The 14,211-nt window shown below is 52.0% G+C and overlaps 1 protein-coding gene across 1 annotated transcript in view; it reads left to right on the top strand.

Annotated features, from left to right (window-relative positions):
- The first annotated feature begins 5,650 nt into the window (after positions 1-5,650).
- ACBD6 (acyl-CoA binding domain containing 6) overlaps positions 5,651-14,211 on the top strand; it is a 90,467-nt gene continuing 81,906 nt past the window's right edge. The window contains exons 1-3 of the mRNA XM_026101061.2: positions 5,651-5,908; positions 12,431-12,495; positions 13,117-13,213. Of these exons, the coding sequence (XP_025956846.2) occupies positions 5,723-5,908; positions 12,431-12,495; positions 13,117-13,213 (348 nt within the window). The 5' untranslated portion in view covers positions 5,651-5,722. The remainder of the gene's footprint in view (positions 5,909-12,430; positions 12,496-13,116; positions 13,214-14,211) is intronic.

Genomic DNA, 14,211 nt, shown 5'->3' with positions numbered 1-14,211 from the left:
CGGTGGTTACCAGCCCCGCGCGGAGGCTGCAGCGCGGCCCCGAGGGCACCTCCGCGGGCCTGGGAGGCTGCCCGGCAGGCCGCCTTTGAGGAGACCCTGCCTGCCCCGGTCCTGACGTGACGGCCACGAGCAGGCTGACCTTCCCCCGGGGCTGACTCACGGCAGACGTACGCAGGGCCGCGGCGGCGGGCAGGCTTCGGCCCCTCGTTGCTTGCATGCTTCCCCCGGGGTTTGCACGGGTATCTGCTCTGGAAACCCAGCCAGGGAATAACTGCTGATTGAAGGAAAGGCAGCTGACAAAAATAGCAGTAGCTGGCGCGCAGCCCCCGGCATCTTCCCGAGACAAAGTCGCCCGGCGCTTTGCTCCGCTTCTGCTCCCTCCGCCGGTTCAGGGAGCCCGAAGAGGAGAGGCGGCTGCACCGGCACACAGCACCGTACGTGGTGTCAGCACGGCCGTTTGCACCGTGCCTTTGGCCCTTAACCAGCACGTCTATAACGGCAACCAAAAGTGAAGCACAGACCAGCTTGAGATGTTTGCTAATATTTATGGGAGAAGCCTGCCGAGCTGGCCAAGCTTTCCGGGAATTTTTGGAAGCCCTGCCGCAGATCTCCGACAGGGTAAGGGAGGTGGCACTTTGCAGGCTTGGTGGTTTTCTAACAACCTCGAAACCTCATCGCAACCTCTAAGCCTTATCACGTGGTGAAGGATGGCCTGAAGGCCGCTTGCTTCCCATTTGCGAGGCCTGTGACGGGAAAACAGCAGCCCTGCGGCCAAGCCCCGCCTGGCCTTGCCGCCTGACGTCTGCGCAGGGCAACCGCCCCGCGTGGTTCCCTTAGCGGGACGGCTACCGCCGGCTCCGGACCGCGGGTGCAGAGACACCGGAGCATCGCAGCACGCGCGGCCGGCCAGCCTGAGCACCGCGTGCTGCGTCGTACGGCAGAATCGGGCCGTAAATCGGCCTCCCGGAAGGTGCAATCGCTTCTCGTCGGCACAGATTTCTGCTCGCAGAACTTGCAGCACCACGTGACAAAAATCTGCAAGTAAAACCCCGAGGTGAGCCGTTTCTGACGGCCGCGATGCCACTGCTGCTGCTGACAGCTGCACTTGCAGCCGCTTGCTCAGAGCTCTCCTCGCCGGGGAAGGCGAAGCCGCACCAGGCGCCGCGGTCAGTCACACCACCCTGAAGAAGTCTCATTTCGCTGCTTGCAATGCACAGCACCTCGATTTTGTTTCAAAGCAAACGGCGCTCCTGCACTTTTTTGCCTAAGCATGGAAAAGGAAGGGGAAACACATGAGCTGAACAAAGCAAAAGAGAAATGAAGCTTTTTTCTTTTAGTTTCAGGTCAAGTGAAACGCTTTAAGGTCAAACGAAAATGAAATTTCTCCCTACGTTTTTCACCTTAATCTCAAAAACAAAATACCATGCAAAATTTCTCTTGATTGACCTGAACCGAAAAGCTCTTATTCGGTGGTGAGATCTGCCGCTCCAGCGAAAGAGCCGCTATTTGCAGAGCTCCCGCTGCAACCTTTGAGCAGCTGGATGGCCGCGATGTTGCAACTGTGCTGTTGCTTATGTCAGCTCAGCCGGCTGCCAGCATCGCCCAGGGCAGCGGGGCTCTGGGCACACGTGGAGAGCGGTGTTTGGCACCTGGGAGAGGGATTTTTCCACCAGCATTGGAGAAGAGGTTTAATGATATGCTGAGGAAAGGGGAGATCTATGTGCTCTCGGGCAGGGGGTTACATTCCTCTTCCATCACGGCTGCTGATTTGCATTCACTGCAGCGAGGGAGCTTATGGAAGGGGGGAATCAATGTTTTATTGATATCTAAGAAACCCAATATGATGGATGTGCTAATTACACGCTTTTTCCCCAGATTCTCTTTTTCATACCCGGGGCTACAACGAATGCAGGTGAAACGCGCAGCCCCAGCCTCGTCCAGGCAGGGATCTGGAAACGCAGCGGGCACCCGGCCGGGACTGACACGGGGACAAACCACCCCCGCGGCCCCCGGGCGAGCGCCTCCCCTGCCGCAGAAGGGAACCGGTCCGCGGCCGTACAGGACCTTGCAAAGACGCGAGAGGTGGTAAAAACACAGAGAAAGGAGGTGGGATAAAGTCACGAGCCCGAAGTGCAACGCCGGCGCCTCCGCCGTGCCCGCGCCCCTGGGAAGGCACGCACATCTCCAGCCCATAACCTATTTTTTCTCCGCAGCCAGGTGTCTCCCACAGTAAATGAATGGGCTCAAACAAAACAGCTCTTAATTACCTCTTTCTTCTTTTGTTGTGGAAAGAAAACGTAATCATAGCTTAGCTCACAGGGATCCCTTTGGGTGCTCCTTCCAGGCAGCCCTGGGCTGGAAGCAGAGCGCGGCCTCCTGCCCTTCGCAGAGGCTCAATGACGGGTTTCCAGGCTGACCAGCACGATGGATATGGTAATTACACGGGGATATTTTTTCCCTGCTCCTCTCTGCTGGTTACAGCCTGTCATCGTGCCTCCGAGAGCCCGGCGCGAGACCTGGGGCTGGTCCACACGCACGGCTCGGGCAAGAGCAGGACGGCGCCACTCCGGCCGGGCTAATTTTGGGCTGAAAAGCTGCAGAAAGCTGCAGCAGGAGCCGTGGGCTGGTTGCCTGCAGGACAAGCCGATCCTAGGCAGTGGCACCCGCACACTGGCCGCAGCGGGGACCCCAGGCCCAGGAGGGACGTGCGCGGGCAGCCTGGGGTGCCGGCGGCTGCTACCCACCCTGCCGCCTCGCGGAGGGGGCCAGGAGCCCCCAGCACGGGCAGAGCGGCGCCCCTCCGTCCTGCTGGGAACCGGCAATAACTCAGCGCGATCCCGCAGAGCAAAGGGAGCACTTCCGAGCCTGATATCCGCCTCCCTGTTTTTTTCCATGCCAAGCTCCTAAGGACTCCACGGGTGGCTTGTAGCAAACCCGCTCCCACGCCTGGCAAAGCGAGGGGGTGGAGGCAAGGCTTGGGCCCACCGTGCAGGCAGTCTTGAAAAACCGGGGAAGGAAAAAGTGAGAGAAACGTGGTAGGAGCTATAAGTGCTCCAGCAAAGCCACCCGGCAAGGTGACAACGGCCTCTCACCATGGAGACGAGGCAGGGCCTGCGGAGGCTGCGTGCTCCGGCGCTGCACCGCAAGCACTTCTGCAAGCTATGCACGGCGGGTCTCATCCCGCCACCCTGCCCCGGGCGCCGTCTCCTGCCGAACGCTGGCAGAATCGGACCAGCCAGAAGAGCTCGCTGTAAACATTGCGGGCTGTTTATGAGCCCGGGTGTTAATCATGCACTCGAGAGGAGCTATTATTTTTTATTTGCAAGCAGCAGAGCCAAGCCAATTCCACCTTCCCCCTCCTTCCTGGTCTGAGCTGGGGACTCGCTCTCCTTGGATGCAGCTGGGAGGTTGCTGTGATTTCCAACCCGCTTGCATGGGGCCATCGGGCTTTTTGGCAGGTACCCTGCATGTCCATCCCCGCCCCAGGCCACCCCAACTCCCCCCCCCCCCCCAGCTGGGCGCCCTGCACTCATCTCCAGCCCCTAGCGCAGCCCCAATGTGTAACGCACGGGCTGAGCCGTGGCTCACTGCAGGGTGGCTTTGGCCACCAGTGACAGCAGGGTGGCCACCAGCAGGGAGAAGGGGAACCTGTATTTAGGCTCCTGCCAGCCCCTGCACAGGGGGACAGTGCCAAGGGGCCCTAGCAGAAGGGCACACAGACTGTTTTGCAGCTCACCTCCCACAGCTCTCCCTGTTCCCCAGCCCCCCTCTCTGCCCTGGCCCCCTTCATCCCTGCATCAACCTCACCAGGAGCTGCTGCAGGCAGCTTTAAAGCCCCATCATGCAATAAGGAGGTTATTTAGGGCAGCTGCACTGGCCTAAGCAGAGCAGTTAAGCAAAGGTTGTGCTCCTTCTTCTCCTGGCCCTGGGGAGGGTGACTGTCGAGGTGAGTAAGAGCCAGGCTATTCCTGGCTCTGATGGGAGGGCTGTTTTTCCACGGCTCCTGCACTTCCCTCCAAAAGCCCCGAGATGGAAAGACGGGTGCGTGTGCTGCTCACGTGCGAGTGAGTCTGAAGTGCCTGGGCTGCACCGGGGAGCCCCCAGGAAGCCGTGCAGATGGCCCGAGCCACACGTGCGCTGCCTGCTTGTCCTTGTCCCTGGGCATGCTGTGATGAGTGGCCGTGTTCCCCCTCTCCCACCTGGGGCAATGAGGGGACATCTGCAGGGGACACCCCAAGGGCGATAGCTGTGCTGGGGTAGCATCCGGCTGCGGCGCCTGGGCTGCTCCAAATGCTTTTGTGTGTGATTTGGAGTGAGGTGGGGACCCCCAGACACGGGCCGCAAGGTGCTCCGCAGGCTGGTGCTGGGCCCACGTGGGCTGCAGGGTTGCAAGGAGCAGGGGGAGCGTGGCGGTGGCTCTCTGCCTCAGTTTGCCCTCCTGTAAAATGGGCAGCGCTGCAGGGAGCCCCGCGGGGCTGCGGCGGGCAGGGAGGCGCAGGGCGCGCCGGCCGGGGTGGGAAGGGGCCGGCGGAGGATGGGGTCGGGCCGGGGCGCCTGGGCACGCTGGGCTGGCGCGGTGGGCACGGTTTCCCCGGCTGACTCGGAGCTGCCATTTGCTGAGGCCGGGGGTGGAGAAGGGAGATGGACTCAACAGCTGTGCGGAGGGAAAACTTTCCACGCGAAGTAGATACCGGGCTAAATATAACGCGCCTTTGGGCTCGCGTTCGCCGGGACCCCCCCGGCCGGGCTCCCCGCTTGGCAGGCCGGGGCCTTGCGTCAGCCTCCCCGGGCAGGGTGAGTTACGGCCGGGCGCGCGGCTCGCCCGGGCTGCCCTGCGGCCCCGCGTGCCCCTCGCTGCCGAGCGGCCTTGGGGGTTGGTTTTAGTTGTGGTGGTTTGTTTTGTTTTTTTTTTCCTGCTGCCTCGGGGGCGAAATGGCTCTGCCAACCGCAGGCTGGAGCAGCCCGGGGAGGCCTCGCTCCCGCAGAGGGGTGCAACCCCCGCCCCCCCCAGGCCCTCCGGGAGCGGCGGCGGCGGCGGGTAGCCCCGGAGCCGCCGCGGGAAGCCCTGGGCTGCCCTCCAGCGGCAGCGAGCGCCGGCGGCCGTGCGGGAGAGGGCGGTCGCGGCCGAGGGACGCTCTGGCGGGGCCGGAGGTCTCGGGGGGGAGATTCAGTTTCGGCAAACCCCCCCCCCCAAAAAAAAAAAAAACAAACAAAAACAAACAAAAGAAACCAAAATCAGTTAGAAATGTTTGCAGAGCAGCTGGCAGGGAACCAAATGGCTGTTTTCTCTCCCCAGCAATAGCACGGACTTCAGAACCAGCGGGTAGATGTTTTAATTCCAGCTTTCTATGTGGAATTACGAAAAATATATTTATTTCCCCTTCTTTATATCGCTGGGGAAAGGAGGCTGGTCTCGCCTCCCCGGCAGCGCGGGTAGGGGACGCCCCTCGCTCTGGGGAGCAAAGCCGCCTCTCTGGGGGGAGCGGGGCCCAGGACCCCGGAGCCGGTGGGCGCCGTCCCGGCGCTCACGTCTGACCGTGATGCCGTGAGCGCCGTCCTGCTCCCGCAGAGCGGCCCGGGGGAAGCGTCCCCTGCTGCGGCCCGGAACCCCCGGGCGCGGCGCGCGTTTCCCGCCCGGCGCAGCGGCGGCGCGTACCGAGGCGGCGCGCGCGCCGGAGGGGGGACGGCGCGGCGGGCGGACCGGGCGGGAGGCGCGGCCGCCATGGCGTCGCCCCCGCTGGCCGCGGCGGCGAGCGGCGGCGAGGCGAGCTCGGGGCCGGAGGCCGAGGCGGCGGCGGCGGGCGGCGACCTGGCCGCCCTCTTCGAGCAGGCGGCCGCGCGGCTGCCGGCGCTGGTGCCGGCCGCCAGCAAGGAGCAGCTCCTCTACCTGTACGCCAGGTACAAGCAGGTGAGGGCCGGGCCCCGGCGCGGAGGGGCGGGAGGCGCGGGGCGGGCGAGAAGAGCCGCCGGAGCCGTCGGTGGGGCCGAGCACGGACCTCGCTGCTCGGAGACATCGGCGCTGCGGCGGGTCTGCGTTAAGGGGCCGGGCGTGAGCGCTGAACCTCCGCGGCTTTGCCGAGGCCTCGTGTCCGTTCAGGTGTTTGGAGTCAGGGCCCCAGAGAGGCCCGCGAAGTTGCACTCACCAGCTGTACACACGATTTTGAACGCGAGGCCTTTTCCCGTTCGGTTCCCGTGAGCCGGCAAGCCCTGGGGTGCATCCCGTTGGATGGAATACGTGGTGCCACTCGGGTCTCTCATTTAGGGATAAATTTTGAACACTTGTTATCGTGGAGATGTTTCCCCGCTACCTGTGCGTACGATCACAGACGAGATCAGCGAGCATTTTTTAGCTGACTGCTTTCCCTCAGGTAGAGGAAGGGCTGAAGGACTCTGAAATATCTTTTGTGGATAATCAGCTAAGCTTAATTTTCCTGTTCTTTGTCAGATGGGTCCTTTCACATGATACAGTGGTTTTCTGACCACTACTGGTAAATAGTTGAAGGCATTAAAACCAGCTTGAGTGTGCTTGCCACTGTTACCCTGTTAGCCCTTCTCTCCCGCCTTTTGTAACAGCGGCATTTTTTCCTGTTCTTGGGGGAGAATCTATGTAAACAAAACAAGCAAAAAAAAAAAAAAGAAAGAAAGCACCAACTAGGGTGTAAAGGACTGTAACAAAGTCATTAGTGTTGTTACAACTTGCAGGTTAAAGAATAAAAGTACAACTATGACCCTGTTTGTGATGAGATGCTGCCTTGACTTGAAACTGAATGTGATCCTATTCCACCAGCTTGGATAAACAGGGTCAAAATTAAGTGTGTGCAGCTTTCCTGTAATTTTCCCTCCATATGGCATGCACTACAGATATTGTCTCACTACAGCCACTTACAAGTATTTTTGGTTTTTTTAGCAATATTTAATTATTCTCCAGGCTGTTGGCGCTCCGACTGTGGCTTGTGGACCATTAATTGCATCAAGTGCAGATTGGTCACGTGATGCTCTGTCTTCAGATTTTTCTGCTGCTTAAACAGGTCTCCAGGATTCTTTTTGCTTTTAAGAAAAAGGGGGGAGGGAAAGTACCTGAGGAACTTTAATAAGAACTCTAAGACCATGCCTAGGATGAGATGGAGAGAAAGGGATTTTTCTGTACTATAAACTTTTTCTATTGCATGTAGTTGTTGGACAAACATTTCTGTAGCCTCAGGAGTCATGATGCAAATAACCTCTATTTTTTGTTTTCTTGCAAATGTTTTGGAGCTGCCCTGAGTGGAAAAGGGAAGGCATTACTTGCATGTCCGTTTGTTAGCCAGCAGACTGCAGAGCATTTCCCGGTGCTGGCTCTGTAAGGGCAGCAGGGGGTTTAATGTTGTTTGGCTTAAAAATTACTGAAATCAGAAGTTATTTCACAACAAAGATCAGTTTGATGCAAGTCCAGGAAAAGCCGGTCATTACACCACATCAGCACAGGCTTCAACAGGTTTCCAGTTGACTGCTGCCAAGGGGATCAGCATGCTTCTCTCTCCTCCTTCTCTGTCCCTGTCATACCCAGCTGAGCTGCACGCAGAAGCAAGAGCTTTCCTGCTCTTGCTTGGTTTTGGGGTGGGTTAGGAGCTGTGCCGTCAGTTGTCCAGCACAGCCCAGAAAGATGCAGTCCTTATTTTACAGTGCCCGGGAAGGCAGCACTTGCAGTGAAGGTGGGAGAAGTTTGCTAGCACAGCTGCTTCAGGGTTAGGCTCTGCTAATGTCAAATTTTGCAGCATTCTGTGCTTTAAATCAAAGTGATGGTACTTAATGCAACTTTTCTCTATTTAATTATAACAGCCATATCAGTATGCATAGTGGGCTGCTAATATATTACTCCAGTGGACGGTAGTATTGCTAGCGTACAAAAGGTGCTGACTCAGATCTATCTGCTGTCCTTGATTTGGCATCCTTGTCTTTCCTCAGTCTAGTGTTTTTTGTCACTAAAGGCTTTGATTTAAGATACGGCACCATCGTAAAAGAGATGACAGTAACAGCTGAGCTCTCTGTTAAAATACTGTGTATTATTTATTTCAAACTATTTGGGTATATTACCATTTTCCTGGAATTTTATTACCTTTTATTGGAGGCCATTTCAGGATTTTATTACTTTTCTCTCTGATTTTGTTTATGTGTCAGAGACTTGAAAATAAGGGAATTGCTTAGTTGTCATCTCCAGTGAGCTTTCTCGAAGATGTTGCTGAGTTTACGACTCTGCCCCAGAAGAGGAAGAAGAATGGACTAGCGGTAGGGCTCGGGACTGGGACTGGCTTTCCAGTTCTCCTCCTCCTTCACGTGTGGCTTTGGACAAATCACTTGTCCCCTCTGCACCGTGAGCCTTCAGTGGTAAGGCGAAAGTAGTAGCGCTCCCCTGTTGTGCTGGGGATGTGAAAGATGGGCTCAAACTGTTGTAATAGAGACCGATACAGTATTTGCCATTCAAATAGGGGGGAGAATCCGGAGCCTTGCTGGCAGTGACCAGGCTGAGAAAGCTGCTGTGCTGGAAGGAAGTGCCAGTATTTTAGTAAATGATGGGATGTTCAGGCAAGCTGGAAGTCCAGTGCTGTTATCAAAACAGGGCTTATGCTGTCTCTAGCGGGTGTAGGTTTAAGCAGATAATCCCATTTTTATGTGACGTGTCTTTCAAATATTCTAGAACATTATGCCACAAATCTGTACTGAAAATAGGTACTTCAGCTCCCAATTTCCTGTTGCGCCGTGATGGAGCTGACCCTGTATTCCCAGCGTTATTCTTCCCTGAAGTTAAGAGGGGAAATATTCCCCCTTGGCCTTCAGGGTTAGGACACTTTGTGTCCTATAATTGATGTTGGCTTATTCTTCCTTAGGCCCCACCTATGATTGGTAGAATACAGGGCTTTCCCACAGGGTGGTGCAGGTTACTGAGGCATAGCTTTTGGCAGGAGCAGAGGGGAATTCCCTCCTTGCCAAAGAAATTCGGTTTACTTGGCCCGTGTACTCATGCATAGTTAGAACTGAGCCCTGTTGTCCCTTAACATGAGGGAATCTCTTCTTTGTACTGTTATTCCTTGGGGAGGCCTCAAATGTGCATCACCTCAAGAGATTTATGATCTGGTGAGAATATTTGGCTGGAAACCCCCCTGCTGTGTAAATGTATTAGCTGAAAAATTAACTAAGAACGCTTTCCCCACCACCACCAGGGGAAGAAAATCCGTTGTGGCATGAGGTGTAAGGGGCAAACTGGAGACTCTCAAGGTTTTTCACAGTATGGACCAGCAACTGAAATGGTATACAGTGGCGTTAACACATCTCTGAATGCTGGCTGTCTCTCCAAGCAGTCTGCTGAATGTGGTGACCTTCAGGCCCCAGGTGGATGCTTCATACCGGGGTTTCTGAGCTTCCCTTTTGGCCCCAAATGCAGGCGCTTGCAGACACTTCCCATTCAGAGTTGCCTGGGTCATCTCTTTGCGTGATTCATGACTGTATAATGTCTGCAGGCGACTCTGCATGGAAAAGCGATACTAGGGAAGTATTTAATGCGTTCTAGCTGTCTTTTTTTAATGCAGCTGATGAACTGTAAATGAGGAGAGCTAAGCATCGAGTGACCAGTCAGCCCCCTGGAGACCATCAGTAATTATTTTGTGGACACAGAGTGAGAACCTCTGACTTGAAATAATGCTATGGTCTCTTGTCTTTCTGCTGGCTATGGAGAAAAACAGCTTTTGAGGCCTTCCATTGAAGTAGCAGGAGCGCTGAATCCTTCACAAAATGTTTTTTTTCCCAGTATTTGTCATGAACTTGCATTTGCATATTTAGCTAAAAATCCCTTCTCTCAGCTGTCAGGCTCCAGTGCGCTCTGATGTTAGAGTCCTGTTAGTTTTTTGATGCATTATGGAGTCTTACAGCAAGAAGAGGGAAGTCAAGACCTTTATTTTCTCCTTTCCGGCAAAACAATTGCAACTGTTTTTAACATATCTTAAAATAGCAAACAGAGCACACGTGCACTTTTCTTTGTCTTGATGGATCAAATTTACCTACTGTTCCTTGATTTGCATTGCTATCGATGTTACTAACAGGGTTTCCCAACACTGGAGCAGTCTTTGAATACCACATCTAAAGAGGGGAAACTGCTGTCTTGTTTTGATCACAACAGTGAACAATTAGTATTAAAAAATAAGAGATTTTTTAATCCGACTTGTTGGCCAGTTTTTGCAGGCTACATGTTGAACTAAAGAATTGCCAGGCAGACTTGTTCCCTATGGGTAATGAATTTGCATTTTTATTTCCATACTTCTGTGTTGCAATCCGTTCTATAGCTGAGAGCTATTTACATTATTTATAATACAATGTGACCATGAGTGATTTACAGGACTTTACCATTGCTAGTCCTTTCTCCCATTTTTCCATGAAACTTTGGGTTTTTTTAAGGTTAAGATGTTCTTATTTGAATGGATTGCTTTCTAGGAGACAGCTGTGCAGAAAATTAATTTCAGTTACAGTCACTCATATCCTCTGTAACACTTTAAATAAAAACACAGTGTGACTAATAAATATCTCTCAACCTGAGCATGCGCTCTTTAAAGCCTGATTAATGATTCCGTCCTCCGCATAAAATCCTCCCCCCCCCCGTTAAGGTGAAGAATTGTTCGTTGATTTAAGCACTTCACCTGCCTGAACCCTTGAGCATATATCATACCAATTTGATGAATGCTGTCTGGTTTTGCTTGGCTCACCAAATGTTGGGCCAGCAGCCTTTCCCTGCCTCTGAAGCAAAGTAGGTGCATTTGCTGCTTCGGGTTCGTTTCGACCTCCCGTGCTTGCCGGGTTTCCTCCGCGCGGGGCTGTGCCTGCGCTGGGGAGACGCGCTGGGATGACCGCGTTCGAGGGGATTGTTCCCTCCGGAGCAGCGGCTCCGGCTGGTCTCTGGTGTGGGAGCGTGTGTTAGCCAGCAGCCCGTGTTTGAGGGAGTTATTTGTGGGCGATTAGAAGAGTGTCATTTTACAAATGGCTCCTGCGATGTTTCGTTATCCCTGCAGGATATTTAAGCACTTTCCTTAAGAAAGTGATTGTAAAAAGAATCCATGCATTGGGTAAACCCGTTCCCTCTTGCAATTGTGTCTTTGTTTCCGTTAGATTTGTTTTACCAGTCACACCTGCATGCAGAGGGCTTGCTTTGCTAAGAGGAAGAGCACTGATAACCGCCAAATCTGGCAAGTCCTGACCCACAGTCACTGCCTGTCCCATGCAGGGACAGAGGCACGTTCGTTTATCAGCTCTGCTGAGCTAGCTTTCAAGAAAATATCCCTGTAACCTGGCTCTCACCGTTACGGTTGCGCTGCTCTCGAGGCCCTCGTTAGCCGTGGCTCAGCGTAGCGGCGCAGGGCTGCCGTTGGAGCCCCACGCAGCAGCGGGCTCGTGAATCCTCCGTGTCCTCCTGTGTGCCTGAGCTGGTTATAGTGATGTAGCTGCTGGGCCGAAATGAAAGAAGTGGCTTTGTGTTTGTCACACAATTATGCCATTCTGCAGAAACCCGTCTGATTCCCGCTGGCACTAAGTCCACGTATAAGGACCCTTGCGCAGGTGGGTTTGGATACCTTCTCAGTTTTTGGCCTCTCTGAGCTAGAATTAAACCCCAGCAGTTGCGTGTAGGCGGTGTGTGCGCTCCCTTCGTGTGTCTCGTCCTCTCTCCTTCAGGGGTGTTTACTTCCCATCTCAGGTTACGTGTATCCATTAATACTGTCTCGTTCCCTCACTTCCTTGTATTGTTTCTCTCTCTTATTTCTCCCTTGCCACACTTCAATTTGTGGCCTGCTTCTGACAGACTGTTTCATCTCGGGCATTTCTGCTCAGGCCTTGACTCGTTTCTCTCATTTGGTGCTTCCTGTGCAGCCAGATGCCTTGGAGCGAGTTCAGAAGCTGTTTGGCATTCCTCAACTCTGTGTTTGTTCCCTTGCCTTCCACAGGACCTTGAAAATAATTAAGCAGAGTCTGTTTACTTCAGCTTTGTGCCGAAGCAGGTGAATTTCATCCTTCATGAATAATCATTTCTGTAGAAACCCTAATCAACAGAATTTTTCTCGAGACTGGCAGAGGATGAGGCATTTGGCTAGTAATAAATGTAACATTGAGTGAGAAATCACTCGATGGTTATCTCTGTTGGGTAATGCATGCAAAAGAAATGAGCTGCGCATCAAAATTGCTTCCCTTGCATCACACAAAGCAAACACCAAGATGCAGAGGTGCTAATAACTGAGAGAGACAGCTAAAATGAGGGCAAAAATGAGTTGTTTGGTGTGTCAATTCTTTCCTTTCCCTTAAACTTTCATCTGGTGCAAAAATGAAATTATCCAGAAACTGTTAGAGCCCAGTATTTCCTTATGTGAGTTCCCTTCACTTTTGTTTGTTCTAACACAGAACAATTTATTTTCTTTAGGTCAAATTTGGAACCTGTAACACTCCCAAGCCAAGCTTCTTCGATTTTGAGGGAAAGCAGAAATGGTAAGAGGAAATCAATGTAATTCCTAGCAATTTCTGGCTCAACTTTCTGTTGCATCTTGTCTCCTGTGTTAATAGATTCCAAACCTGACTAGAGGATGGCAATTCTGAGTCTGCCACTGAGATGGTTTTGAAATCTTTTATTTAATACAGAAATGTTGTCACAAAAATGTAGTTCAAGTGTGGTTAGAGGTACATTGGTGTCGTCTGGGTACAGGCCTGGGATGTGAGACGGGCAGTCAGGTTGAGGTTTTCAACCTGAGTCACTTGCTGCTCTGCCCGATGCAGACTTACATTTACCTTGTCCATCCAGAATTGTCTGCATACAATGAAAATTTTGTGAAAATAACGACAGCTTTACAGAACAACTTGGCTTTGTGAACACAAAATACATTCTGGCCTGAATCGGGATCCCCTGCAAGATTCTTTTATAGCAGAGCGTTGCGCTGACGGTAGCCATTCACAGCTTGGCTGAGATGTCGACCCTTTCAAACTGAATGAAAGATGGCTTTACACCCCCAAAAGCATGTAGATGAATCTGATCACTGTGTGCTGCTGATAACAGTATAAAAATACATTGTACTGTCTTTGAGTGACTTGCTGATATTTTGCTCTTTCTCCTAGGGAAGCCTGGAAAGCTCTGGGAGACTCCAGTCCTCATCAAGCTATGCAGGAGTATGTTGCCACAGTGAAAAAACTGGATCCCAGTTGGAATCCTCAGGTAGGAAACCTGAAAATACTGTTCAAAAAACACCCAGTATCTGTCTCTTTGTAAAACTAATAAGGGTTCAGCTTCACACAGATTTTAATTGCTGTATAGGAAACTTCATTTTGAGCAGATTGAAGTCTAAATTCATTTTTCAAATTCCTCTTTTATTATGATTGAAGCCTGAAGGACCATCTTTTTCGTTTGTAATTATCCACATTACAATGAGCGCATGCACAGGGTTGATTTGGCTATAGTGATCTAATTTATTTTGCTTTTATCGGTTCATGCTGTATTTAGCATGTAGAGATACTTCTTATCCTTTTCTCATCTTTCTCTTTTCAACTACTACTTAAATGTTGATCAATACAAAGTAATCTTCATAAAAGTAACATGAACTGAATGATCAATTCTGAAAATCTTTCCTTTTTGTTTCAATGCAGCAAATTACCAAATCTGATTATGATTAGGTACTCCAACATAACAATCGCATTTGTAGGTCCTGTATGTGTGTGTTATAGGGAGATTGTACTGTCGGTTTAATTAATCTGTCTTTCATCTACCAGGTTTGTTACCATATTGAACATTTAAGGTATCTCCTTGTTTATATACCAGTTTTATATAATTTTTTAAGCGGATTGTTCTTTAGAAAAGTATATCCTTTAATTGGAGGTAGAATGGAAATATTGTACTACTAGCAAAATGTTGAATGCATGCTATTTTTTTTGTGGTAGGAGAGTGATTGTTCTGTTGGTCCTGCACCTTGGAAGCAAAATCATGTGTGAGCACAAGCCTTTGAATCAAGAACTTGATTCTCAGTTGCCATCTGATGCTGTTCTGGGGTCTTAGAGTAATTGTTTTTTCTTCACTGGTTCACGATACATGGCGTTGATGCTGCTTTTGCAGCAAAGAGGTTTTGTCAGAGAAAACAGTTTTAACACCCTTGAGGAAAAATAGTTTTATATGCTGTACAGTGCAGTTAGCAAAAGCTAGGCACATGCAGTGTAAATTCT

The sequence above is a fragment of the Dromaius novaehollandiae genome, chromosome 8 (genome assembly GCF_036370855.1).
Source record: "Dromaius novaehollandiae isolate bDroNov1 chromosome 8, bDroNov1.hap1, whole genome shotgun sequence".
NCBI classification, from domain to species: Eukaryota; Metazoa; Chordata; class Aves; order Casuariiformes; family Dromaiidae; genus Dromaius; species Dromaius novaehollandiae.
This window is presented reverse-complemented; position numbering and strand designations above follow the sequence as displayed.